We start from the raw sequence: 27809 nt of genomic DNA, 5'->3' as shown, positions 1-27809 counted from the left end.
TAAAGTTCAAGGCACTAAGTTAGAGCATTTTTTATTCTTTATTTTGTCCTTTTTAATTTTTTTGTTAGTTTCTTCAACTTGTAGTTAACATTATAAGCGTACCAGCCAATGAAATGAAACCCTTCATAATCATACGCAATATTATTAATTTTTTGAAAAAACATTTTTGGGGCGGTCAAATGACATTACTTCACCATAAGAATTTTGTTTGTATGTATGTGTTATTTTTGCTTCTAACCATTTTTTCCTTTAGTCTGTTGTTACAATCTGCGAGCTTCATATCTACATATTGTAGCTTCTCACACTGAACGGAACGGTATTTTTTTTCCAGCAAGACTGTTTAGGGAGGGGTTGAAAATGACTGAATTTCCCAGCTAGACTTCACATTCAAAAAACTAGTAACAGCTGTTAAGTTAAAAGATGATTTTTGCAATCCTGCAATTTTGAATGTATTTGAAAACCTTAAGGATTTGTAAGCAAAAGAATTTGGTCAAACCACAACTTACAAACATGTAACAGGTATTATATGAAGATTGCAACTGTTATTTGCAAAATACGGAAAGATTGGAAACACAAGATTGTGTCTTATCAACTTAAATTGAACGTGCATCCATGAGGATAATACAGATCGTTCTCTGTAGTAATGCACCAAACCTTAAAAACTTCTTAAGCCTTTACTCCTAGAGTACAAATACCTGCGAAGAAATGTTTTGAGTCTAATGACAAAATCCTATCCTATGACATTATACAAAAATGAAACCTCAGCAGTATAAAGGAATTCTACCTCTCAAAAACCCATGGTGAGAAAAAATCTAACAACCTCGCCAATACAACCAGTATTATTTTCATGACTTTTGGGATGTCACAACTTTTTCACTAATAACAGTGGCTAAAGCGAGAAGTCACATAAAAAAGTTCGAATTACTACATTTTTTAAATCTCAAGAAATAAATAGTACTATTCAAAAGTTCTACCAAAGAGGTTTCATTTGAATGGTTACAGTGCAACATTCATCTTAAGTGTGAGAAATCATCTTGCTCTAAGTTGGAGTGGGAATGAAACGATAAACGGGGGTTAACTGTACTTAAGTGTATTTTTTTGTTGCTGTTGTCCAATATTTTTATAAAATGAATTCTTAGAATGAGGGATAAGCAAAAAGGGTGATTGATAAACCAGCTGTCATTATTGTAAATTCATCAGTAAACCTTCTTGTTGCAAGATGATCAGAAGACTATCAAATTCTTTAATACAAAAGTAATTTTTGCGAAAACCAAAGAAAACAGTCATCTCTAGCAGAATTTAAATTATGTTAGTAAGAAAAATGTTTAATGGTGATCTATCTTGAATAATTCCATTTAGTTCGGATCTCCAAATGGACTATTTTAGGTTTATTTTGTTTGAAATAAACCCGACTTAAATCATTATAAATTTTTTTTGTTTTGTTTTATATCTAGCAGTTTAATGTCTGCTATTGTTTTTCAGTAGTCTTGTTAGGATTATCTTAATCACCAACATAATTATAAAAGCTATAAATAAGATAAAAATTGTTCATTTTTCTTCCAACTCCTGAATGTCATGTTCTTTATCAATACATGTGTCAACTAATGGATTATTTCTTTACTTGTATCCACTGCATTATGATTTGTTATTTGCATCAGCAACATATGAAGTGTGCCGGTAAGGTTTCTGTATCCTTGAACCATTGCGGTGCTAAGTTCCCCTGTAACCTGCTTTTCTGAATATTTATACAATTGATTCTGCTTCCAGGCTTTAACTCATTGTTCCTTCAAATTCTGCCATTATGTCACTCTGTTGGTTCATATCAATCGTACCAGCCAACTGTAAGATGTAAAATCATAGCACTATTATTATTATTATACTACTACATGAAGAATTTCTGCAATTTGATTGGCTTAGAGCAGTGGTATTTCAGCTAAATTTGAAATACCTACATGTGAAAATTACAAAACCTTTGAGGGCAGAAGTATAAACAAATCCTAGCATGATTTGTACATGAAATTTGGCATAAATACCACTCGTGATATTTCAAAATTGTCTCAAATTTCACTCGCCTAACGGCTCGTGAAATTACGTATAACAATTTCGAAATATCGCTCGTGGTATTTATGCCAAATATCACTACAAATCATGCTATTACGTATACTAAGCAAAGGACCAAACATTTTAAGTAATACATAATCTCTGCTATCAGCAACCTGAAATAAGGGGACATACAGAAATGGACCCAGTTCAACGAACGCTATGAGCTTGTTGCATTCCAGAGGTGTTTAAATAACACCAAGTCGTATGGGACCCTTTTCAATTTGCCTAACCCAAACCTGATGACTAAACAAACTGTTAATACTGTCGACAAGGCATATAATGTGCCCTTAAAAAAAAAAAAAACATTAACAAAATTCAATAACCCCTAATAAATCAGAATGTGCGACTTCACAATGAAAAAAATTCCACAATTTCATTGCAAAAAACCAATATCGAGAACAGTCACTTTTAATAAATAGCTTTTCATGAAAATCAAAATCACTTTTTAACCTGGTATTGCAAAAGGGGCATGGGGGCAAATTAGAAATGGCCTACAGGCTAGTTATTCAGGTGGTACAAAATTGCCACGCTGGAGAGGAACAGATGCACTGAAAAAATTCAAAGAAAGGAAGTTACCATCTTAAATAATGTGCGCTGTTTCTTTGTCTTGCCCCAGAGCATCCCTTACTCTCCAGCATGACCACTTTGTACCATGTGAATGGCTAAGCTGGGGGAGGCTAAACTTACCGCTTCTCGTCTTCGCCTTTCAGCCTCTCTCATACGTTCTATCTTCATTTTTTGTACTTGCTTGGCATGTTCTTGTTCTTGAATTTGCCTTGCTTGCTCTAAGGCATCATCTTCTTCCTTTTCTCTGTAATGGGAACAAGATAGCTAAGGTTAAGCCAACAAGACAAAAAAGTGCTGGCTCTTTTAGGCTCATGCAGGGTGAAGACAAACCTTTTTCTTTCCTCCGCTTGTCGCAGTTTCTCCAGTTCCATCCGTTCCTTCTGTTGACGTCTCTGCTCCTCTTCAGCTTTCATTACTTTTTCCTGCGCAGTAATGAAATGATGGAAATTTACACAGTAGTATAACCTTGTTCTAGTAACTTACAGTCATTAGACACACCACAATACATTAGGCATTTCCAGGTCCTATGTAATGATTAATGGGTAAGACACTGATGAAAAAAAAAAGTTTGCAAAATTTATTATACTGCTTGTGTTACTGTTGCGATATGCTTTCATCCTCTTGTTTTGCTAAAATAAGCAGCTAAAATTGGTTAAACAAAGGGCCAAGGGCCTGGCAAAATGTGTTCGTTATATTGAGGTTCTTTGTCATATATAATTTTTACTATTATTGGGGTAAAGAAAATCGTTTGTTATACAGAGATCTTTGTTATATCAAGGTTTCACTGCAACTATGAGGAGTGAAGCCTGGGTTACCAGTAAATTGATTGCACTTCATACCCTCTCTTCTTTGTCCCGTGCTTGCTGTCTAAACTTTTCAAAGCTAGCAGAAGACACAGGTCGTGAGACCGAGGAGCCTGATGAACTTGTGAGACTGGACCAGGAAGGTACTTGTCGAATTGGTTTGGATGCTGAATCCTAGAAAACAGTTAACACTACTGATGAGTGGGAGAGAGTACACTTACACCAAACCAGACATAAAACATGTTCATGTTACAGTTAACACTACTGATGAGTGAGAGGGGAGTACACTTACACCAGACCAGACATAAAACATGTTCATACTACAGTTAACACTAACGACCTGAGGATCAGAGAAAGTTCTGATTTGTTCTTCTTCGTAAATTCTTACAGAAATATGTTAGTTAATATAGCTGTTTCTTCACAAACATGAGTCCTGCCTTTACACCAAAATGTTAAAATTAATTTGCTTTGTAAGCACCTTGATGAAACTAACGATTCTGTGCTTTCACATGATGTCATGGAGGCCATATTTGTGTCCAAAAACAATGAAACGGAGGCCATATTTGTGTCCCAAACCAATCCTGTGGGAGTTGAACTTTTTTCTTATGTAAATGCTTTCTTTTGTTCCAATAAATTTGCATAGATGCTGGTCATGTGAGTGAAAACACAGAATTGGTTTAGGCAAGCCATAACTAAAACATCCTTTGCAAAATGAGCAAGGCAGATCTTTACAAACGAGCACCCTAACTAATTCTTCACTCTGAAAGGGATGTTTTGGGGGGATTTGTGGGTATAATATTGGATCCCTATTGCTCACATGGTCAAAAACTAATAATATTTAAGCAACAGAAAAAACTAATGATTTGGCTTGAAAACAAGAATGCAAACAGAAAATTTAAATAGTAAACTAAGCAAAAATAGCCAACTTGGATTCAAGGTTGGGTGGTATTGATAATTAAACAGTATTTTACTTCAGTATAAAAATTTTACCTTCTTTGCTGATTGATTTTCATTTTTTTGGCCTGAAAAAAAAAGGTAAAAAAAGAAATCATGATTAGTTTTATCAGAAAATCCATGGCAATTTTACAGATCTGGCAGGATTACAATAATAATAATAATAATAATAATAATAATAATAATATAATAATAATAATAATAATAATAATAATAATACAACTATTAATTTTACAAACTTACCAATTGTTGCAAGTGAACCAGGCAGCTCTCCGATGTTAAATGTCAAACCACTGCTCCCTGTAAAGGGAAGGAATATAAATGCATGAATGCCAGTGGTGGATCTAGGGGACATGGGGAAAGGTATCATCCACCCTGCTTACTAAAACATTTCCCACAGAAGGGTAGAGAAGTAATAAAAAACAAGGAATAAAGCCAATTTTTAGCCAAGTACTGGCATTGTGGGGAGAAATAATTTTGAGCTTGACAGGAGTATCAAATATAAATGTAGGGGTGCCTGGAAAAAATGGGAGATTCTCTTTTCAATTAATGCATTGAATTTGCTTCTGGTCTATCGGAAACAAGAGTTACAGTTCTGTAGTGTGAAGATACAATGGGTGGATTGTAGAAACACACCTGACTTTGCAGTAGCTGGTTTCTCTGCACCAGCAGCTGGGGTTTTGTCTTTCTGCAGTATGTTTGTAGTGGTAGTGACAGGTGCCACTGTGGCTGGAGGTTTACTACTACTGGTTGTACTTCTCGCAAAAGGTGCTGCAGCAGGCTGCTTAGGTGTGACAGTCGTGCTGCTGGGTGTTGGCTTGTGCACTGTAGATGCTGCAGCAGGTTTAGGCGTAGGTTTGGGTGCTACTGCGGGGATACTCGAAGTAACTGGTTTAGCAGGTTTAGGCGGTGCAGCACTAACTACAGGCGGATTGTTAGCTACTGGTGTTGCTGACTGGATGGTGGTGGACACGACACTTGGTACAGCATGTTTTTCCTGTTTTACTACTGGCGGAGGCTTTGGAGATGGTACAGCTAAAGCAGGAAGAAATGGGTTTGAGAGTCCATGCAGCAACCTTTACATCTTTAGCTCCTTAGTAATCTTTAACTAATTTCAACAAATATCTTGATGGAGAAAGTAAATTTAAGAAAATTCATTAACTCTGACAATGAAATAAAACAGGGAGATCTTATTCATCATAGTTTGCGGGTATGTTTGATAATCAATAATTGATCACTTTGTTACTGATTTTACTGTGGGTTCACCAGGCAATGGTGTTGACTGGCTGTTTAATACTTGGTGGTAGCATCCAGGGTTGTTAGTGATTGGTGCATTAACTTTGATCCTTGCTGATGACAATAGGGATCAAAGACCGATTACCATGAATAATGTACCTGTCATGGACAAAGCCTGTTGCTACTTATAAGTTCCACACAACAAATCGACTCCATTGCCTGACAAAGACCACCAGTAAGTAATCAAAATGGTGCAATCAATGACAACTCACTAACTCTGCCTGTAATGTCAAATTAGTCAACAGTTGCAATTGGTGTGGGAGAGATGCAGGGTTTTCATGAAGAATTCTCATAGCAGGAGAGAAGTGTAACTTTACAGGAGAATATTGTGAAAGACACTCCATGTCTGAAGAAGAAATAGTCACAGGCTACCAACGTTTGCCGGGGAATTCTGCATAGTAAACAGATAATTCTCTTATCTCTGATGCCCAATGAACACCCTTGAGATGTAACCTGAGAAAACAGTGATGCCACCTACAGGTTCTCTGAAAAATGACCTTTGAGGAACTAGTGCTGAAATTCCATACTGATGATGTGTCACTACCCAGATCTGAGTAGTGCTTCTGATTGGTTGAACAAAATTTTCAACCAAACAAAAGCACTTCCCAAATCAGGGACGTGCCGGTCATTAGAATGGAATTTCCGTGCTCAGATGTCGTTTCCAGGGGAAACTTTTCTGGTGGCGTCACAAAATGTCAGCTGTTTTCTCAGGCTAGGCAATCATTCTTTGCCCCGACTGCAGGCCCACTTAATCTCTTAAAGGGACAGAGAGGGAATGGAATCAAAATCACAACGAAGAATGGTCATTCTTGCAAGAGCAAGAGGTAAACTATTTGCAGCCAATCTGTATGGCTATGTAAAATGGAAAGCTACAATAATTATTGAAATTTTGAATAATCTGTTCATGTTGTCCTTCAGCAGCATAATTAAAAATAAACACTGTTCTAGTGAGGCCTTAAACTGCTGCTGCTTAAAAAGTAAAATACAAAACCCAAGCTTTCTCCAATCAACGGCATCATCAGGGATGATGATAATTATGGTGCAAATATGTTTTTGTTCCCGGAAATGAAATGAATCTAGATGTTTAATTTTGTGACTTTCTCATTAACTCACGTTATTTTGCCTTAAGGAAAGTCGTATGTAAACAAGGAAAATTTTACAATCACATCTACAGATACTATTTTAACATCAATTTACATTTTTGGCTGCTGACAGGACTGTCATTGATGCCAGGTGTTCTTTGAAATGGTTTCTCTAATCCAATGATGATTTTCAACATTAATGTGGTGAAATAAGCAGTTATCACCAGTTTACTTCTCATAAAGAAGGTAACAACAATTGTGTTTTTTTGTTTTTTTTTATCTTCTGAGTTTTTTCGGCGGGTTAGGGGGGCGGGGGAGATGAGTTTGCACTTCCCAGATGAAACACCTTCATAAAGTGTCCACCTAAATTAGTTAAGTGAAGTGAACAGAATGGTGACCATTAAATGTGAGAAATCAGGACCAGAAAACAAGAGTGGTGTTTAAAACCATTGCAAAGAGAAGAAATATATAGGAGTAGGTTACTGCAATCTCCCAGAATTTTCCCCAAACAGTTTCAAGACATTTTAAGACACAGAGATTAAAAGCATTGACCTTTGAGATAATTACTCAAAATTTTGTGGCCTTGTTTATACTCTTACGTTTGAAAAACGAGCTTGAAATTTGAGTGGGGAGAAAAAGGTTTACTATGCATCATTTTAATTGCCACAGTAGTTTTATTAATATTCATTCACATTGTCGGTAAGTATATCAGTCACCTAGCAACTTCAAGGGATTTACAGGAAATGGATGAAAGGGGCAAACCTATACAGTTCGTTTTTCTTTTTTAATTACTGATGGTGAATTGAACAAACAACACATTTTACACTCAGAACACTCAACATTAGCTCATATCAAATATGACTTTATTTTTCAAATTAGAGTTAACAGTACTATTCTGTAAAACCTTTTGAAGAGGCGATTTTGGGTAGTTTCAAATGCATCATACAACTTAAAAACCTGCACAAAAGGACTCGTGAGTTTTTGCGGGACAGGCTTAAGTGGTCTATACAAAGGGCCCTTAGGCATAAAGGTTTGCACCACAATGAGCTCTGAATTACACATAATATCCCCGTTGTCATTCATTCAAAATATTTCTCAATTTCCGATTGGTTCAAATTTCCTGGCTGATTAATAACAGCTCAAGAATATACGGGACAAAGACAAGGGCATCTGAGAGACCTTATTATTTTGGTAGTTAGGAGCTTAAAAAATGGCTGGAAGATCTATGATAACAAAATAGCTGATTTTAGGACTCAAAAAATGGCAAAAATACGCTAAAATGTCATTTATAGGAAGTCTAGTCCATTTCTTAAACCTGCCAAGGAACTGGCAAAAGTTACAGGAAATTCTACATTGACATAAGGATGTTGTGCACTTTGAAATATTCTGAAGGAATTGAATATATCAATTAACTGGAAGAAATTAATTCAGGATCAAGTGAGCCAATGCTGTGAATTTTCTGCCACATTACGGCATAAAGAAAACAGTCTCAAATGGACTGAGCGAGCTCTACCTTTTGCTTTTGGTGCGCTCACTTTGAAGTCAACAAACATGGACGTGAGACTTGTAAGACAGCCACCTAGCCCATGCTTAACTCACAAGGACGTTAAACAAAATGCTTTTAAGCTTCAGAGAAAGTGGGGCAAAGTTAGGTGATCTGCATCATGACTAAAACTATGAAATTTTTTTTGTTTATTTCATAGATTGAAACATGTAAAGTACAGATGTTTAATGTATAAAACATAATACCACAAAGCAATTCAAACCGACCATTTCTTTCAGCCTTGGTAACACTAGTGCATGTTTATTTTCCTAAGGGTAGAAGGAAACAAATTCTGAAAACTGCTTTACGGAGATGTTATGAGAGGCAAAAAAAAATGGTGGGTTTGAAGACATAATGTAAAAGTGGGGAAATGAACATACCAGGCTGGGCCACAGGACTCGCTGCTGGTTTGGACGGCGTTGGTGTCGCCTTGGATGTGTGCCCAGCAGACTTTGTCTGGCAATTTCAGGAGGAATAGAATCAGATCTGACTCATTAGTATCAATGGCTAAGTCAGAACACCATAAAGCAGGGATCAAACAAGATGGATTGTGAAGCAAGGGATTAACTTTAAGAGTGTATGAGAGGATGCGAGAATTCAACACAAGATGGGACCCAAACAAGAGCAATAGTTTTTACTCTTCTTACTTCTCAGAAATTTTTATCAACTCTGAACTGAATGAGAGCAAAAGAGAGTGGGCAGACAAACGAGAGCAACCGGGTTAACTCTCCTCAACCCTTGTCCATTCTCCCTCTTGCTTGATCCTAACCTTACAAGCATGAAACAAGTGTGAAAGTTGGGGTAGGCGAGAAGTGTGCCTATGGTTAATGTAGAGCGCATTGTTTTGGCATTTATGCACAAGAAATGTTCAACTTAGCCAAACGAAATGAAAGCTTTGACAAATACATTTTGCCTATCAATATAACAAACTGGTCAGAGCAAGAAGTCAAAGAACCCTTGGGCAGATTTAAAGTGACAGAGATGCAACTGATTCAGGGGTTTGAACTCTTGGTTTCAGAATTCAAAGAATTGGTAACAGACTTCGAAAGACTGTTCACCATTCCTAAAAAAAACTGAAGAGACAGCACAAAAAGTTCCCCTTCTCTGTGTTATGGATGTGCAGTACATTACTGCTTCCATTTAAACATGTTAATAACATTCGCTTATATATATTTCTTCTAAAAGAGTTGCATGTTAATTTTTCTGTTCAATAAATCATGTGACAACTTTTCTCACTGTTCATGTATGAGCTTAATAGTTTCCTTTGTCAAAACATTTGGGTGCTTTTTCCCAAAATAATACTGTACAAGTATTACTCCTGGGGATGCATATTGCAAAGGGTATGAGACAAGGAAATTCTACAAATGAATTCTTACAGTTCTTTATTTTGTTCATCACTCTTGGAATATTTTCACAGTAAGAGATTTATGATGGGATATTCTCTGTTTTCACTGTCATGCCATCAAAGATAAAATTTGAAAACCATTCAATACAGAAAGTCCAGAATCTGGGAAATGAAGGACAATGACTATGGAAAAAAAAGTCTCAACATACATGAGAGCTTTCTTGGCCGCCATCTAAACAAGTGTCATGCAAAAGCTTGGAATTTTAAGCATCCTCTATTGCAAAATGAAGAACTCTTTCGAACCAAAAATTTGTAGATATAAAGGCGTTCAGCTCCTATCATACCTCAGGGAAAGTAAACACTCGCAAAAATTGCTATTTCCCTACTTTGAATTTTGGTAACATGTGAACAGTGAGAATTGGGGAATTCATTTTGCACCTCCTGTCATTTTAAATCATGGGTACCCCCACTGGCTTGGACAAATACAACTAGAACGTTATGTGTTGATGGGTTGACCAAAGGTCACTGGATGTCTAATGTTAGCAAACTGGCTTTCAAGGAAACAATTTTGTAAATACTACTTGTGGGTGTCTGTAAGCAATGAGTTGATTACCAGAAATGTGATGTGTCTGTGGTAAAGAAGACGGATTGGTTGCAAAGTTGTGAATGAAATTATATGTACCTTGCTAGTACTGTGAGAAGTCTTGTGGGTCTTACCACCAGACTCTGTCAAACAAGGAAACCACATTAGATCCACCTGCACTAGGGAACCTAAACTCATCAACCGACAATGTAAGACATGTACAACCAACAAGCAAAATCCAAAACAGTAAAATACAATTTATTTTGCTGCATCAAGATTATTGGCCAGATGCAAATTTTAAGTTACAGACCCAAGCTGCCTGGCAGTCTTTAAAAGCATGTCATACAAATCCTGTTTCCGTATGAAGAAACATGAAGATGTTGATCAGAGGCTTCCTAAGTATTATTATTGTTCAGAGGTTCAAGCAAACACTATCTACCCTAGATTTGTTTTTACAAATATCCTACCTCACACTTACATTATAGCTAAACGTTTATGGTCACACTATCTACTCGCTTGAATGGTAAAAGAACGGCAAAATCAGTAGTTCGTGACAGTTCTATACACAAAGAATTTAATGTACATTATTTACACTAAAACATATTTATGGGAAGGACTATATTATTTTTTTCACGTCTCCTCTTCTTCCAGTATTTATGCTCGCAAAAAGCAAATTTTAACTTTCCTAATTCTATGTATGCGACTTTTTTCTGAGAGAACGGCTATTGCTGCAAGTCTTTCGTCTATTCTTCACTACCTGATTCAGAGTCAGAGCTGCTTGCTGAGCTAGAAGAGCCAGAGCTTGAACTCGAATCAGAACTACTGCTTGTACCACTGCCGCTGCTGCTGCTGCTCTCGCTTAATCTTCGTGGTCGAGGCTCGCTACCAACAACATCCACAACACAATGATCAGAGCGCTGTGATTCTGAAATGCAATCAGAACAGAACAGGAAGTTAGTGCTGTTAGTTAGATAGTGTCTGAGAAAACAGAGGGAGACAGAGAAAGAGAGAGAGAGAAAAAAGACTATGAGAAAATCAAACTCCTTCAAAGAAGTTCACCATTTAGCTTAAAAGATCTCCAAGAGAGAAGGGATGGAATTACTTCAGTGATGCAGTGCTAGGGTCTTTAAATATAATTTATAGCATGAACTGGGACTATTTTAGCTTTTCAAGAAAGGTACAATGCCCAGTGCTACATAGACATACTGTTGTATTCATCAGTTTCAATGTATGGGTCTTCGCCAATAACAAAAGAAGGAATCAAGGAACAAAACTGTCTCCACCATTTCACAGCACTGCATGTCTAATCTGATGGTTGTGGAACATAAACGAACCTGTCGGCACATGTTAATCTCTTGCAGTGACCACCCCAATATCTGTCTTCAGACAATACCTAAATTGGAGCCCAGCTCTATACAGTCAAGTGCAACACTTCTTGTGAGCAACTATTATTCCAGAACACCAAACTTTTCCCAGCCAGAGCCTTTTAGATGGAACCTTGCAAACCAACACTTCTCACAAGTAACTGTAACCACTCGTGATGATGGTTTTATAGTTTTCCATCTTTTTAAACTTTTCATTTACGACAACCATACTGTACAAGCGGTCACATCATCAAAGCTTACAAAAATTTCTTACCAAAAAACTAGCCGTCACCAAAAGCATTTCTGAGAACTCAATGCTGAACACATTTTACTATTGCTATAACCTGTTGTTTTGATTTTCAACAACGTCGAAAAACACAAAACCCAATAACAAAGAAATACAGCATGAAAACAAAACACTGAAAACCCTAGGAGAAAAATGAAATGCAACCCACCTTTCTTTGTCTGCTTCTTTTGGCCTGTTCCTCCCAGCTTGCCACTGACATCCTTGGTGAGGAAAAGGAGTGACGTGGTCAGCTGAACCCCGGTACTGCACCAGCTAGCTTACAACTTACATAACTTGTACAAAATATTGCAAGTAAACTAAATCAAATGCCTGCGGTTACTACAACTACAACACAATACCTGAAGTCGCCGTTCTAATTCCTCTTTTTTCTTTGCCTGCTCCATTTCTCTTTCCTCTGCATTCTTTGCCTTTTTTGTTTGCGGTTTGACCTTTTTCCGTAAGCACTGTTGAACATATTTTTCCAGCTCTCTGAGTGTTGACGGTTTAAGTGTTTCAAAGTCTATTTCAATTTCATCCGGATTTGAATCTCTCAGACCTGGTTCCCTGGACTGGATGATGTTTACCACTCTTCCCAATTTGTCTCCTAATTTTGAAATGCAAATTAATGAATTAGCTCTTTTATAAATTAGGCGCATTCAGACATAAAAATTTTTCCCACCATAATGAATGAATCCTCTTCTTGAACAAGAGATAGTCTTGAACTTACCTGGAAGTTTGTTGATATCAAGACTAAGCTGCCTTTTTTCATCATATGTCATTGGTCTTGCTGTGTCCACTTCATCGTCACTATCCACCTCTAGTGTCTTCTTTTTAGCCGCAATCCTTCCAAAACACAAACAACTGCATTAACAACTAATTTGGTACTTACCTTATTATTAGACTTCTTGCCCCAGTTGTTCAAAAGCTAGAAAACGCTATCCACTAGAAAAATCTCTCTTGAGCAGATAGCACAACATAACTGGTTTCTTCAATACTTATCCGGTGGATAACGTTATCCAACATTGCACGAGCCTGGGCCTGGCTGTTTTTGTGCTGAGGCTACCTTATCCATCAGTGACGAATTTTTGACCAACACTGTTCAGACTAGATTCTTGTTATTTAGGTTGTAAGTTGTCAAGAGTTATCAATAGGCACTTAATACAGTACAGCAGGGCTATCACTAAGATTTTAAGTTGCTGGGTATATGCAGTTAGTAGGTGGCAAACTAAACAAAAATTTGTCACTCCAATAAAATGGTTTTTCAGTAACAATAAACAATAAAAAAACTATAAATAGATAAAAACTATCCTGGCTAGTATAAAAAGAGTCTAAATATAATTTGCTTGGCATAAGCTGGTACAGAGAATTTAAACAGCTTCAAGGTACATGATCTGATCACAATTATATTAGGGAATTTTGTTGATTCACTGGAGTTGCATTGAATTGACACATTGAATTGATGTGAAAAGTTCTTGTCCAACTGGAACACATGCTTGAGTTGGGAGGTATGACAATAAATTGAATAGCAGTAAACAGATTTGTTGAAGCTGCTAGTAGCCAACTTAATGACATGAGTCATCTCTGTAACAACTACTACAAAACTGGCCACAGAAGAAGATCAATCAAAAGTAATTCTAGGCATAACTAGTGACTAGTTTATTTAACAACAGTTGACACAATATTTGTATGTTAAGCTTACTTGCTGTTTGCAGATCGTTTTGATGCAGACTGTTTTTTAGCAGCTTTTTCATTTTTTGGTTGAGCATGTGCAGCTTGAGACTTGGATGCCTTTTGCTTTGGTTGACTCTTTGGCTGCGGCTGTGCTGCTTGTTTGATTTCCTTTTTGGAAACAGTTTTCTTTTCAGGCTTCTTTTTTGTCTTGTTTGTTACAAGCACAGACTCCCCAGTTAGTTTGCTCAGTTGCTCGTGGACTGATATAAGCTGTGAATAACAAAAGTAGTAAAGGCCTCATCAAATAACCTGACCAGTTAACTCTAATTACAGCATCAAATACAGACCTACAAGTTGAAGAGGCTACCAGGTGACTGCGTAAAAGAAATTTTTAAAAAACCTACATGGTTTCATATCATTCTCTGTTCAAAAACAAACGGCTGGCTAGTTGGTAACATGGTCAAATATAATATGTACACATGATTATGATAATATTATAAAAAGCCCAATTTCAATATACAGTGATCCCCTTTACGCCACCATCTAAGTGCTATGAACAACAAATTGTTTCACTAAGGTTAATTTCAAATAAGATAATGACTGAGTGTTTTTTTCAAAAGGCTAAACTCCTAAAACAGGATGACTCAATACAAGGTTCCACTGTAGTCAAATTCACTCTAAAATATAAACTATGAGGAAAAACCACAAGGAAAAAAACCATAGCCTGCAAGAATGCCAACTGCTGGAATTAGCAAGATGACCACTTTATAATTATGTCAAGAGGGCAAAAATCATTGAAAGTAAATCAGAGATGAAACTAAACCAAAAACTCTGGCTTCACTTTGCACCCCTTTCCCCTTCTCACATAAGTTTAAGTTTAATAATACTTTGTCATGCTAATACGAAAAGTGCATGACTGGAGAATAATTGGGGGAAACTAAATTCCCATACAAAGAATATTCTGCAACATTTTAACATGCTAAAAATTAAGAAGTAACATTTAAATGCGGCCCAAACCTAACCTAATTAAATTGCATACTTGTCAGTGACTCACGAGTTACACCCAATTTAAAATTCACGCAAATGACCTAACAGATAGGACTTAAACATCAGAAACATGGGTGTGGCCATAACAGAATCAAGAGAAAAACAGTTGAGTACCTGCTGTTGAAGCTGAGAAAGTTGCTCAGCCCTATCTGCTTCATTGTCATCAGAGGCAGGGGACGATGATGGGAGTGTAGCAGGAGACTCTGGCTCTGGTTCTGGTTCAGGTATAATTGGTGCTGGAGGGAGCTCAGGTTCCTCTGGCATTTTTGCAAATTTCATTTCAAAAACATCCTGAAAATAAATATTCAAGCAAAAACCAAAGTCGTTAGAACCTTATAATAGGAGGTGTAGAAATGATCAGGACAGATGTCAGATATGAGACTTCACACCTGTTACCCTTGCTTAATATAACAATAAGTCAGTATGTTCTTAACTCTTTCAGCCCCAATATCCACAGACAAATTCTCCAGACCTATCTTCACACATTTCCTTACAGAATACATTGAGAGAATTCAAAACATTCAAAACATTTTTCCCTTTTGTGATCATTTTATTACTTCTTATAACCTTTTATTACTTCTTATAACCTTTCCTCTTGATTATGCACTAATACTGTAAGGAGAAGATTGATGTTGAACACTGTTACATTTACACAGCACTGATCATGTTGACAAACCTGAAGCTGTCTTGCCATTTTAACAACATCATGATCTGGAGGATTATATCTGTAGCAGTTACTGAACATGAGCCGCACATCAGCAGCAAATTCAGATGACGAGCTATACTCTCTGGCCTCCATTTTCCCCTGTCATAAAAATTTAATGATTCATAAGTTTTGGAGCTAAAATCGACAAACAGAAACGAAACTAACATGATTAATTAATGATCCAAAAATGCTTAGTGAAACCAAGAAGAGGAGAAGGGAAAACCGTAGGAACTGGGGGAAAACTGGAGGTGGGACCACTTAACACTGCACCATCCCTTCCTCCCAACTGACCTACTGTTGTTAACACATAACCGCATTTTTGAACTTACCCTAATTGTCCCCATGTCCATGGGTTGCTTTATGATATCATGATAATCATGCAGTCCAAGTGAGGAGGCATCAACAGGCTTGTAAAATGGCCATGCATATGCCTACAATGAAATAATGACATCATTCAGTTAATATCAGATGTGCATTTCAAGACAAACAACACATTAAAATTATCCTTTGTTGAACATCTTTGCATTTGCAACTAAACATTGCATGTCTTGGTATAAGAGTCTAAAGACTAACACTAACTTTACCACAACCAATTTGACAAAAAACATTCCACAACTTTGGACTCTCAAAAGTACTCCCTGGAAGTGGCATCTCATGAAACATGAGATTGCAGAACAACATGACTAGTACATGGTTGCCACAGCCAGAGGCTTTTGAATTTCCCTGAATTGTTCCCTGACTTTTTTGAAAAAATAAAAAATTTCCCTGACCAAGTGAATTAACTACAATTTCACAAATTAGTCCTGCTAATGGACTCAACCCCCCCTCACAGCCATCTCCCGCCCATTTATTTACACTTTCAGCAAGTCACGTGTAATGTACAAGAATTGGTAGTTCCTTAATATAATGTGCAAACAGGATTGATTTTCTGAAAACCCAACATCAGCTTGTTGTTCAGTTGAAATGAACAATATTCTACCAATAAAACACGATTCATGTCCGTAAAAATGTATCCTTAAAAATAACTCTTTTCCCTGACTTCTTTCAAAGAATTAAATTAACCCTGACTCATAGTGAAATTCCCTGACCTTTCCCTGACCTTGAAGAAATATTATTTTCCTGAGCATTTCCTAACCTGTGGCAACCAAGTAGGATAGCACTAAAGTAAAAACTACTTTTTGAAATTTACTAATTGACAGTTTGACAACGCATATGGTTTAAAGTTAGCCCCTCACTAGAAATTGCTATAAATATTCACTGTGAAACTCTGAAAACTGTGAAAACCAAAAATATTTCTGGAATGTTATTTCGCTGCAAGGAAAAAGTCAATTATTTTTGTGGTTTCATAGTCTAGTGCTTAAGCGTGATTGGTCAGTACACAATAATCATCCCTAAAATATTATTTGGTGTTCTAAATTTAACGGACTTAATGCTCACCGCATGTTTCTTGGAAAACAGTTCCTTGATAATATTGCTGCAGTACTTAAGCTGCTCCGATAATGGTTTCTTTTTACCACGTGCCTAAAAAATTACAAAGTACAACATTCTTTATAACGAATGATTGTTAAATTAAAAAAAGAAAGAAAGAAAGAAATGACAACAAAATATAATTTCCCTCCCCCATTCATCTGGCCCCAGTTGTTCAAAAGTTGGATAGCACTATCCACCGGATAAGTGTTAGGGAAACCAATAACTGTGATATACATTGGATAGTGATTTAAACAGAGGTTAGCATTATCCACCTTTTGAACAACTGGGGCCTGGTAAGTACAAAAATGTTAATAGAAAAAAAAAAACAAAGAAAAATTTGCTAGCAGCAGCCAAGGAAATACAATTATTTTTTCACTTTCATCTACAATCTGATATTTGTTGTTTTATTTACAGAAATTAAAAGGAAAGGACAGTCACAACAAATAAAACAATTGGTAAGGGTTTTAAGTGTGAGATCACTGAACAGCCTAGTATTTGCCCTGTATTGGCCACTCCAGAAAATACCATAACATACCATAATGCTCTTTGTCTGTCACCCCAAATTTTGCATAAGCATTGTTTTCAGTTTCTCTTGGGGCCATTTTAACTCCCAAGAGAAACTGAAGACAATGCTTATGCAAAATTTTGGAGTGACAAACAAAGAGCATTATGGTATGTTATGCTATTTCCAGAGTGGTAAATTTCAGTTTGCTAAGGGTGATTTAGATGGTGAACTGTTGTGATGGATTATGATTGTGATAAATCTACATGTTTTGTATGAATTTGATAGTGTTAAGTAAGACCTGGTTGAGACGCCGAACATAATACATTGAATTTAGTACATGAAAAGTTCAGTGTCTGAATCAATTAGTGACGCCTATTTCAATTTGAAATGGTTCTTCCCAGCTAGCCTGGCCGTGAATTTCAACTGTGGAACAACTTTGGAATGCCTTTGATTCAGATGCCAAACTTTTCATGTGCCTAACCTGGTGCATAAATCATAATAACGTATTTTGCAAGCAGTTTGACCAAAATGAACTTTTTTCTTCTTTCGAATCTAGTTCAGCTGGAATTAACATCAGCGTCTGAATCAATTCGGATAGTCTAACAAAATAACGGTAGGTTTGATAATGAAGACTAATTTTAACGTTGTACGTAAGAAATGTAGCTTACCATCTGTGGCTCTTCAGGTAAATCTCGATTTGGTTTTTTCACTGTTCTTGTCGACTCTCTCCGTGCTGGTATTTTGGCTGCTTTAGCCTTCACAGGAGGTATAGCTTCCCCCATTGTACTGATAGGCGTGGTGGGGGTCGTAGTGTCTGCTTTTCTTTTCACTCCTTTTTTGACCTGAAAATTGAAATAGCATATGGTTACTGCTTTGTTTTAAACTCAATGACAAATCAATGACCTTTAACTGCTTGTATCGAACTGCATCTCCTGTACCCCTAATGACATACCGTATTTATTCAATTAACCGCCCTGGGCGCTTATTAATTTTTTGGACTTTGAGAGTGGGCGCTTATTTGAGGTGGGTGCTTATTCGAGGCTGGGCGCTTATTAAATTTTCACCATTTTCAGCAAGTGAAGTATGTTTATTTGGCAACAAAACAATAAATGCTAATAACAAAACACAACGCAAGGTTTCTGTAAAATACTCTGAAGAAAACTCCCTCCTCGGAGAAGTCTCTTATTAGAATTTATTCACTCAAGTGGGTGGGGTAGGGGTGAGCGCTTATTTGAGTTTGATTGGGAGGAGGAGGGGGTGGGCGCTTATTCGAGGTGGGTGCTAATTCGAGGTTGGGCGCTTATTCGAATAAATACGGTAATTGAAAACAGATCTTGCTAATTATAACCAAATCAGGGTTCATACAAAAAATTGCAACCATTTTTTAAGGACTTTTCAAGGACTACATTTGATTTTCAAATTCTAATAGGACTTTAATGGCTTGAACTGTTTTCTAAACCAACTCTTATACAATTTTTAGTTCACTTGTCTTCCACCTCATGTAATCACCATATACTTCTCTGGCCTATGATTCATATTCTGATTTGGACAACCAAGAAGCATTAAAAACAATTTTCTATGCCACCACACTCAAAGTTGATGAAAACTGGAATTCAAGGAATTTTACAGGACTTGCCCTAAAATTCAAGGACGTTTAAGACTGTGCGAACGAAATGCTAACAATCATTCAACTTTTACTAGAAAATTCAAAAGAAAACCCTGTTCCACTTCCTAACATACTTCCTTAAATATCCCAGGTGCTTTCACTAGAAATATTCTTACAGGAATAAAGCCTAGAAAATGTCCAGCAAAAGGTTGAAAAAAGGAGAGGAAATTGTATGAAAGATAAAAGTCAAGGGTTCACTCTCAATTTTGTGTCCAATACTACATTTTGCCCTGCCAACAATGCATTTAACTTCCTCTTTTTTGCCACCTGGTGACCAGAAAACAGCTTGACTATTTTCAAATAGTATCTTTTTGCTTACATTTTCTAGAAGCAAAAGGCATTTATAAGTAAGACATGTACCCATTTTCCAGGCTACCAACATGATGGAAAATTTAACACTTTCTTTTTAAAAGAAACCCTTCTCATTTTCTTTTACTCTTCAAGTCAGCCAGTCAATAACCACTTTCAACCATTTTTAAAAGAAAAAAGCAGCCTCGGGATACTGCTAACTGAAAAGCATCTCCCAAAATTTAAAACTGTACATTCAAAGGATTACCTTGGCTGGTTGTGCAGTCGATGGCAAAGCAGGAGCTGCAGAAATAGCAGGGGTAGGTAGTGCAGTTGTTGCATCTACTGAAGTTGGAAGTCCTGTTGTAGCCACAACAGACACTGGCGTTGTGGGATATGGCAAACTTGTCATGGGAGTACTATCTGGAGCAACTTAAATAGCAAAAAGGGAAACAAAATAGAATATTTTAACAGTTTTCAGATTGAAATACGTTTAATGCAATTTAATATGTCAGTCACCTCAATGTACAGGGTTCATACAAATTTTTGAATGCAAAATTTAAGACTTTTTCCAATTACAATTACAATTTTACCAATTACAATTTCTTTTCCCACACTCGAGGTTATCAAATAAGCAAGAGACAGAAACCTCAACAAACACAGGAATTAAGGTTTTCCCAGGATGGCTTGTAAACGTAACGGAAGAGGAATGCTGACATAAGAGAGTTCTGAATCTTGTGATTTTGTAACTTAATGTTTAGCAATTAGAAAAGTGTGGCTGTTTTGAAAAAGAACACAAAAAATCCAAACCATTTACCATTTTTTATAAAACTTGTCTTTATTTTCCAGACTTTTTTTCCAGCTCTGGAATACTGGTTTGCAAATTTGAATACTTTTAAAGAATTCAAGATATGAACTCTCGATGTAAGCAGTTGACAAGTGAAATTATTACTTGGCAATAAGCAATTTGCACAATGATGTCATTTTATTATTAAGACCAGGAACCTTTAGGGTTTTGCTTTCTTGTGCAATTTAGGGCTTCTGTTAATTGAACCCTGGTGGGATTACCAAATTCAAATATGACAAGAAAAACAAAAAGAATTCTGGTCATAGTAGTAAAATGATGCCACTGTGCAAATGGCTTACTTTTGACATACTTACCTGGAGGTTGCTCTATTTTGACAGCAGATACAGCCCCTCTCTTAGCTCTTTTAGCAGCTGGCCCACCAGGCTCTGCCTTCTTTTTAGGTCCTAATATCGTTTCATACTCCTACCAAACACAACAGCAACAAAAACAACATCAACATCAACTTGGCCTTTTTATACACCTTCATAAAACCAACACAAATGTTTTCCACATTGCTCTCCAGTCATTTTTTATAGCATAACTAAGAAGAGTACATGTTTGTTGACATGCAAAGATGTTTTCTCTATAAAGATCATTTTCTTTACTCTTGTTCTATCAAAGCCGATTTAAACGATATGATTTTTGCTTACGACTATCGTGCGCGACTAGCATGCGTCATGACTTCACAACATATCATGTCATATAAATTAGACCCACGGCATTAGTACAATACATTGTGGATGTCGTAAGTGAAAATTGTACATGTGTGGATGGTTAAAAGACTCAACGTATGCTAGTCGCACATGATAGTCATAAGCAAACATCATACCATCTAAATGGACCTTTACCTTTAACTATGGAGTGATAATTGAAAGGAAAATTAACATGCACATCAATATTTGGAAGGGAAGTTAAGTGTTCTCTAAGAAAGATTATATTTCTCAGAGGCGCTTATGTATTTATGGAGCTTAAAATTCTAAACCTATGAAATTAAGGGTGACAAGCATGTGAGCTTTGTGCAAAAAGACTAGGCTTCTGTAATCACTGAAGGAGAAAAGTAAGTCACAAGGAGCTCCAGGGAAGGCTGCATTGCTGCTCCAGGTAAGCAAATGACGCATGACTGCATGACTTAGTTTTAGGGCAATATATGATGGGTCCTGCTTGTGGGCACCAGTTCCAAAGCTCACAAATACACCTTTTTACCTTGTATGTGTTGTTTTTCCAAGGAATTTGCCTTTCACCTTTTCATTAAGTATGCATACATGGACACATGGAAGCACGTGCGTAAGACAAAAGTTTGAAGAAAAAAAAACAGTTCTCTGGGGTACCATCACATGGTCTGCAATGGGAAAACTCCACTTACAAGCTAAAAACGTCTATTAGAATAGGCCATGTATTATATATTATTCAAACAAGAACTGCAGATAAAAGAAACTGGACGTCTACAACATGCATTTTTCCATTAAGAATTACACTTCCACAACTCATCCCACAAACAGTGAATTTTTATACTTTATTAATAATTTGTATTCTTTAGTTACCTCAGGAGGCATGGTAGCAAGTTTCTGATTAAACACCTTCTCCATTGCCTGGCACATGAGAACAACATCCTGTGACAAAAGACATTGACCGTTTTAGAACTCAATAATCAACTCAGGTGGGTCTCAACAAATCAAGAGAAACCTTTCTCTTTTAAACCAAAGATCTCTCTGGATCAGTAGATGCCCTCTGATGCTTTCTCATTCACTTACTGCACAAATTATCACCTAATTCGTGGTCATTTTAGGCACCATGACAACACAGAAAGCCAAATTTAAAAACACAAAGACTGAGTTTGACAAAGGACTAGCATTTAACCTTTTATGGTGGTAAGATTATTTTACCAGCTCAGTTGATCAACACTTTCACTACCCCACGGACACAGCAGTATATTATTGGAAACAAACCTATTCAAATTTGAAAACAAGCACACACATGCTGTTTACCACTTACATACATCTACATGGAGTTACTAGAAACATAAGCCAGGATTTCAGCAAAAGTATTTCCGTATGCTTTGATACATAATTTTCACACCAGTTTTTACTATTAGTTGTTTTTGCTTTATGCATATAATGAGTGGAACACACATAGGCCACTGTAAAAAATATCATAATATTCTCAAATTGCTGTTTGGATAGAACTTCATGTAACCTGATGTTCACAATACATTTTGGCTTTGCACAAACTGCATGTGGAATGGCCTACTGGCAAATGGTAATCTATAACATGTAATTATTACGGCCGTTTTCTGTTCCAAAGGCACAATAGAATTCAGAGTCCGTTTAGGAGGCTTGCACTAGCTGTAGGTTTATCTCTGATATAAGAGTCCTTCTAACTCACAGGGTTCTCAATAGGATTTGAAGTAGGCTTCTGGCCAACCTTAAGGAGGTGACTGTGACAAAGGGAGGGGTCTGAGGCTTGTTCACAAAGAAAATTTGGAAACATGGAATAACTACACACCACATTTGGTCAACGTGTTTGAAAAACTTTTATCAGAGGCAAAAACTTTCCACTTGAGGTCTACGTAATGGAAAACTGTGTAATTGTGTTATTCTCATGCTTAGAGAAATTATTCCTTTTACAAATTCAATAAGGTATTCTTTGCGATGCCATGTGTCTCTTAGTAATGAACCAAAGTAAAACTTGAACATTGGTGCAGTGCAACAGCGTGTAATGAAATGAGATTGAAGTTAGTTACATTCAGGGTCTGAATGGAAGTCAGTATCACATTCACTGTCTTCCTGGCATTTCGATAGTCCCAATGCCAATAAAACATCAATACTTGTATCCACGGCATCAGGGAACAAATCAGGACAAAATAATAGAATCTGAATGCTCCATAGTGTTCTCATAAGCATCTGTCTGACAAGCTGGACCAACGCACCGAAAATAGCTCTGCCAAAGCTGTTAATTCAGTTTCCTTTGAAACTTTAGGAGGGAGTTTCCTTCTGTTTCTCTTCTCACTCCAGAGAGCAATAGCTGATACAAATAATTTGTTACATTCAGGAGAATCAAGCATGGGGCCATTGATTGTAATGGCAGCTATTATCATTTCAAACCGTGTAGGACTACTGATGTAGTGCTGATGAAGGGCTGGGCCAAAGTGAATGTCATATATCCAGATGTTTACGTGGCTGAAAGAATGGCGGTTGTCAAGTAGGGAAGCAAAAGCAAATTTACTTCTTTGTTCTCAAATGTTTCAATTATTTTGTATAATATACATGTATGACAAGGACAACTCAAAATCAGATGAAAGGGATAGGTAGAAGACTTGGCCTCAAACGAAGAAGAGAAAAGCAGCAAATAGAATGCAAAGTAAGCGGCTACAAATTCCAAAGTAGGTGGTAATCAATCGCCGGGTGCCAGCTTCTATCGCGAACCCTGAACTCACTTCTCTGGTTGACAAACTCCTGGACACATTAAAAAAAGACAAAGGTACTAAACTACACGTCACCCAAAATGACTGTAGCACAACTGAGTTTGCATGCAAATATGCTGAGTATGGAAATTTTTGACAAACTGACGTAAATTGTGCACAAAAGATAATGCCAAAGTAAGGTTCACGTGAAGCTCTACCCAAACGGCAATTTAAGAAAGTTAATGGTATTTTCTGAAATGGCCTATTGGTAGTGGGTTGTCATGTTGTTGCTTTCCATTACAGGAGTTTTCTGATAATGGACAATTCCTTAGAATTTCCTTAAAATGTTCAGTTCATTATTCAAAAAGGGAAAAGTGATTTCAATACTTTTAAAATAACTGAGACAGCATCCCAAAATATGAACAAGCTACCGCAAAGAGTGTTGTTACATTGGACACTCATGACTACAATTTCTTGCTTTGCAACAAATTGTATAAGCTGAAAGTTGCATGTAAGTGTCATTAGTCTTTGTTACAAAAGAGACATATGCCAGTACATATTTTAAAGAACAAACTCGGCAAATCAAACAAACTCAATATCAACTTAAACACACTGGTTAACATTTCAAAGGAAAATTTTAAAATACTCTCTCCAAGCAGGAATTACTATCATGAGAATATCAATAAAACTGAGGCATTATTCATTTATATATTCTGTTGTCTTTGCAATAAGACTCCTCTCCACACCCCACCCCTGTAATGAACTAAAAATAATATTATTCGATCATTTTACGTTTCTGAGAAACTGCCCACCTATCTTATTCTACACTAGCAACAGCAGTTATCTCAGTTTTACCATCCATACAGCATAGCGAATTTTTGTTTTCAGATGAAAATATTTACTACTTTATGAGGATGCAAAGCTGCTGCCTAAGAAATTATTTTGGGAGCCCCTTGGGCCCCTAAAATCGAAAGTTAGGAGCCCAAGCCACATTTCTAGGATCCCATTGACCGGTAAACTTAAATAAGTAAAAGATGCTAGAAACTTGATTCACGCATCTTGAAACTCTATTCGTTTGAGTTTCGAATTTACCGAAAAGTGCTTGTTTGTGTTCTTTTATCAGCAGAAATTTTTTGCCCACAGTCGACAACAAGTGTATTACGTTTTCATCTCAAAAGCACAAAATAAGCAGGGAATTCCATTGTTCGTTTATTGGACGTAGGCATAGAGGCTATTGCCACAAGAATCATAAGTTTTAGGTGCCCGTGTGGGATGATTGTTTGGCTGGTATCGATAGTGAACTTTAAATGAGGCCCTCTTAGGGGGGGTACACATGTCTCTAGTCTGAATTTTTAAATATGGTCGATTTGCAATTTGAGGAGTAGGCCATGTTCCTGTCGATATTCATCCCATTTTTATGTCGCTTGTCGACATTTCATCTTATCTAGCTGTTTCAATAACGTGTTGCTTGTCGGAATTTTACATCAACAGGGCCTCTAGGATGTGACAATGAGATTGAATACAAAATAACTACTTTGCAATTATGAGCAAGTCATGCCACAGGCAGCTTGCTCCTTCCTGTTGACAGCTGGCACATAAAAAGACATCAAGGAAAAGGTTGTCACCATAACAACCATCTGAAGCATACTTATCCCTGTACTTAATCTCCTACTCCTAGCTCAAGTTCCCTTATGATATGACAATTTATTGCCTCAAAAAGTCTTGCTTCATCTAACCACCGGAAATATTCAATATCTTCTATAAAATGTTCCACTTTGAGTAGCAATATTGACAGTTTTTTGCCATGTTTACAGCTTGGTGTGAAGGCAAACAAAGAGGAGTCTTACTAAGACGGATCGACATTGAGCAAGAATTTTTTTGTAAAAGATAATCCTGTTATTTCACTCAAACCAAGCACAAGAAGATAAGCAATATACAACGGATAACCATGTTTATGCTTACTTGTCTGTAAAAAAAGGCATTGCAGTGGAGAGGAGCTGAAGTAACTTAGTATATTATAAACTGTATTTCATACTGTGGTGAGTGTAAGCAGGCGCACAAGACAATGCTGTCAAACTCGAGCAACATCTACATGCAAGCCAACTCCACTTCCTCTCCACCTCAATGAGGACACGAAAGTAAAAATCTGACAATTTCCCCACAACAGCACGCAAAATATGACGATCAACCTAAAGCTTACCTCTCCAGGCTTGTTGTAGGTGATACAGTTATTAAACATAAGACGAAAATCATCAATGCACTCTTGACTACAAGTGTACTCGTGGTTTTCTAGCTTTTTCTTGATCTTAGACATGTCCATGGGCTGTTTTATGATGGTGTAATAATCCTGAAAGACCACAAGATCTCAATCAACAACAGCAGTTACTCACAGAGTAAGAGAAGACGTAAAATACTCTGAATTTCAGATCATACTAACCGGCAAATTTAATTTCACGGCGTCCACCGGTTCGTGAAACGGCCAGGCATATGGATGTCGCCACATTGCTTTCATGATCGTTTTCGACAAATACTGCAGTTGGTTGGTCGTGCGATAAGTTTTAGGCTCTTGCCCGGCAGTCGGTGTTTGGGCCATTCCTCGCTACAAAGGACATACAAAACAGAACAACAGTTCCAGCAGAATTTATTTGACTTTCCTGTGTTAACAAATATTTAAATCTAAGTCATTTATTTAAATTTTAGGACGCTTCTCTCGAACAAAGCTAGCGAAGTACTATGAAATGGATTAGAGTAATATTTACCACTGTTTGTTGTTCAAAATCGTCGTACTTGTGGGATAAACGCCTTACTCGCTTCCCGAGCCCCTCAGGGCTAGTCTCTGATTGTAATCCATTCAATGAATCGACAGAGTTACGTTCATAACTGAGACCAGACTGTAAAGCTGCGCTGGGCCTAGAGGTGATGCAATACAACCTCGTCAATTTTGCCCTTTAATTTACCTAACTAGCCTCCAAGATAGCACAGAAAAGTGCAAATTAACTTTAGAGATGGTTTACGCTAGTTAAGGAGAAGTCAGAATGTCTATGTGAATGAGAAAAAAGTCCGCGTCACTTCAACGCCATCTTACGATGCCAACGCCATTTTGGCGGTGCCACGCACAACCATTCACGAACGAAGATCACAATTCACAAGCCCAAGAACCCAATAATAACCGGACCATACCGTTCGATAAGGTTCGTTAGAGGGTTCTGCAAGCTTTGGATTGTCGGATGGCCTTGCGTTTCCATGCACGGCGCAAGATTCTTCGTAAATTCCGCCTTTCTTCAAGGATCCGTCCGGCTCGCTACAGAGCGAAAGCCGCCCTTTTGAATTCTCGAACGACCCCCAGCAAAGAGCTTACCGGACACGTCATAAGTTATAGTCACGTGGTGTACTCAGCGCGCCAAAACACTGAGTCATTCAAGTTTTTGTTGACAAGCGATTTTTCCTTCCAACTCGGGGCCGGCTATGTGCTAGCGAAGATGCATATTTGAACAATTTTTTCCCTACTCTTTACATCGAGGAAATAAGAGAGACTACCCTTTGATCTGAGCAGTCGGTCTTCTGGAATTGCTCTCTCAATTTTTTGACCAGCGATGTCCGGTGAAATCGTTCACATCCAAGGTTTGACACTTACATCGTTCAAAACACGTTTAAATATGCAGAAGACTGACTAAGAAATTAGCTGAAGTTACCTTAACAAATACTGCTTTGCTACCCCTTGATCCTTCAGATGTTAACAGGCCATTAAGGAAAAGATCTAGACCGGGGGAAAAAAATAAACTTGCATCTATGGATCACGCAACAAGAACGGATCTAAATGCTTGTGTGGATGATGAATAACGTATTGAAATTTTCTCACGTGTCGCTGAGATTCTTTCATTCATCTGTAACAATTGAATGTTCAAGAATTCCAGAGCCTCTGACCGTTCCCGATCCATAAGCGATTGTCCAAACCAGGCAGCACTCACGCGTGACAGGATGGGACACAGATGTGACTGACATCTCGTGACAAAATCACGAAAATGATCATGATGTAATTTCGCAGAAAACATGAATACGGTCATAACATGACAAGTCTCAAAATGGAATATCCTGGCCAACGCTTAATCCTTCATTTTACGTCTTCAAAACACTGCAATTTCTTTGAGGCATATCCCTTCTTGTATAACAGTGTAAATAATTCATCTATCACACGCCTGCTTTTTGTTGATTGAGTGATGCGAGTGAAAATTTAGTGTTATATCGCTCCTTTCATTTACTTCCTCGTGGTTCTTCACTCCCAA

General features: G+C 37.2%; 1 protein-coding gene across 5 annotated transcripts; it reads right to left on the bottom strand.

Annotated features, from left to right (window-relative positions):
* Positions 1 to 26889, bottom strand: LOC140939009 (bromodomain-containing protein 3-like). Of its 5 annotated transcripts, none has more exons than XM_073388563.1 (26): positions 26707 to 26889; positions 26286 to 26436; positions 25964 to 26125; positions 25727 to 25873; positions 21668 to 21736; positions 20441 to 20549; positions 19548 to 19711; positions 17994 to 18167; positions 16788 to 16871; positions 15680 to 15781; positions 15321 to 15449; positions 14759 to 14935; positions 13626 to 13867; positions 12654 to 12769; positions 12286 to 12530; positions 12096 to 12147; positions 11034 to 11201; positions 10376 to 10419; positions 8729 to 8804; positions 5064 to 5462; positions 4671 to 4727; positions 4464 to 4495; positions 3510 to 3647; positions 3001 to 3092; positions 2791 to 2914; positions 1 to 1839 (listed from the first exon to the last, which is right to left on the bottom strand). In XM_073388563.1, the coding sequence occupies exons 1-26, from the start codon at positions 26769 to 26771 to the stop codon at positions 1771 to 1773; spliced, it is 3387 nt and encodes a 1128-aa protein (XP_073244664.1). In that variant the 5' UTR covers positions 26772 to 26889; the 3' UTR covers positions 1 to 1770. The 5 variants fall into 5 exon arrangements, with proteins under 5 accessions (XP_073244664.1, XP_073244665.1, XP_073244667.1 ...); XM_073388564.1 differs by having other exon boundaries at positions 26612 to 26854; XM_073388566.1 differs by lacking the exon at positions 26286 to 26436 and having other exon boundaries at positions 26707 to 26865.
* Positions 26890 to 27809: the final 920 nt, after the last annotated feature.

The sequence above is a fragment of the Porites lutea genome, chromosome 5 (genome assembly GCF_958299795.1).
Source record: "Porites lutea chromosome 5, jaPorLute2.1, whole genome shotgun sequence".
In the NCBI taxonomy this organism is placed as follows: Eukaryota; Metazoa; Cnidaria; class Anthozoa; order Scleractinia; family Poritidae; genus Porites; species Porites lutea.
This window is presented reverse-complemented; position numbering and strand designations above follow the sequence as displayed.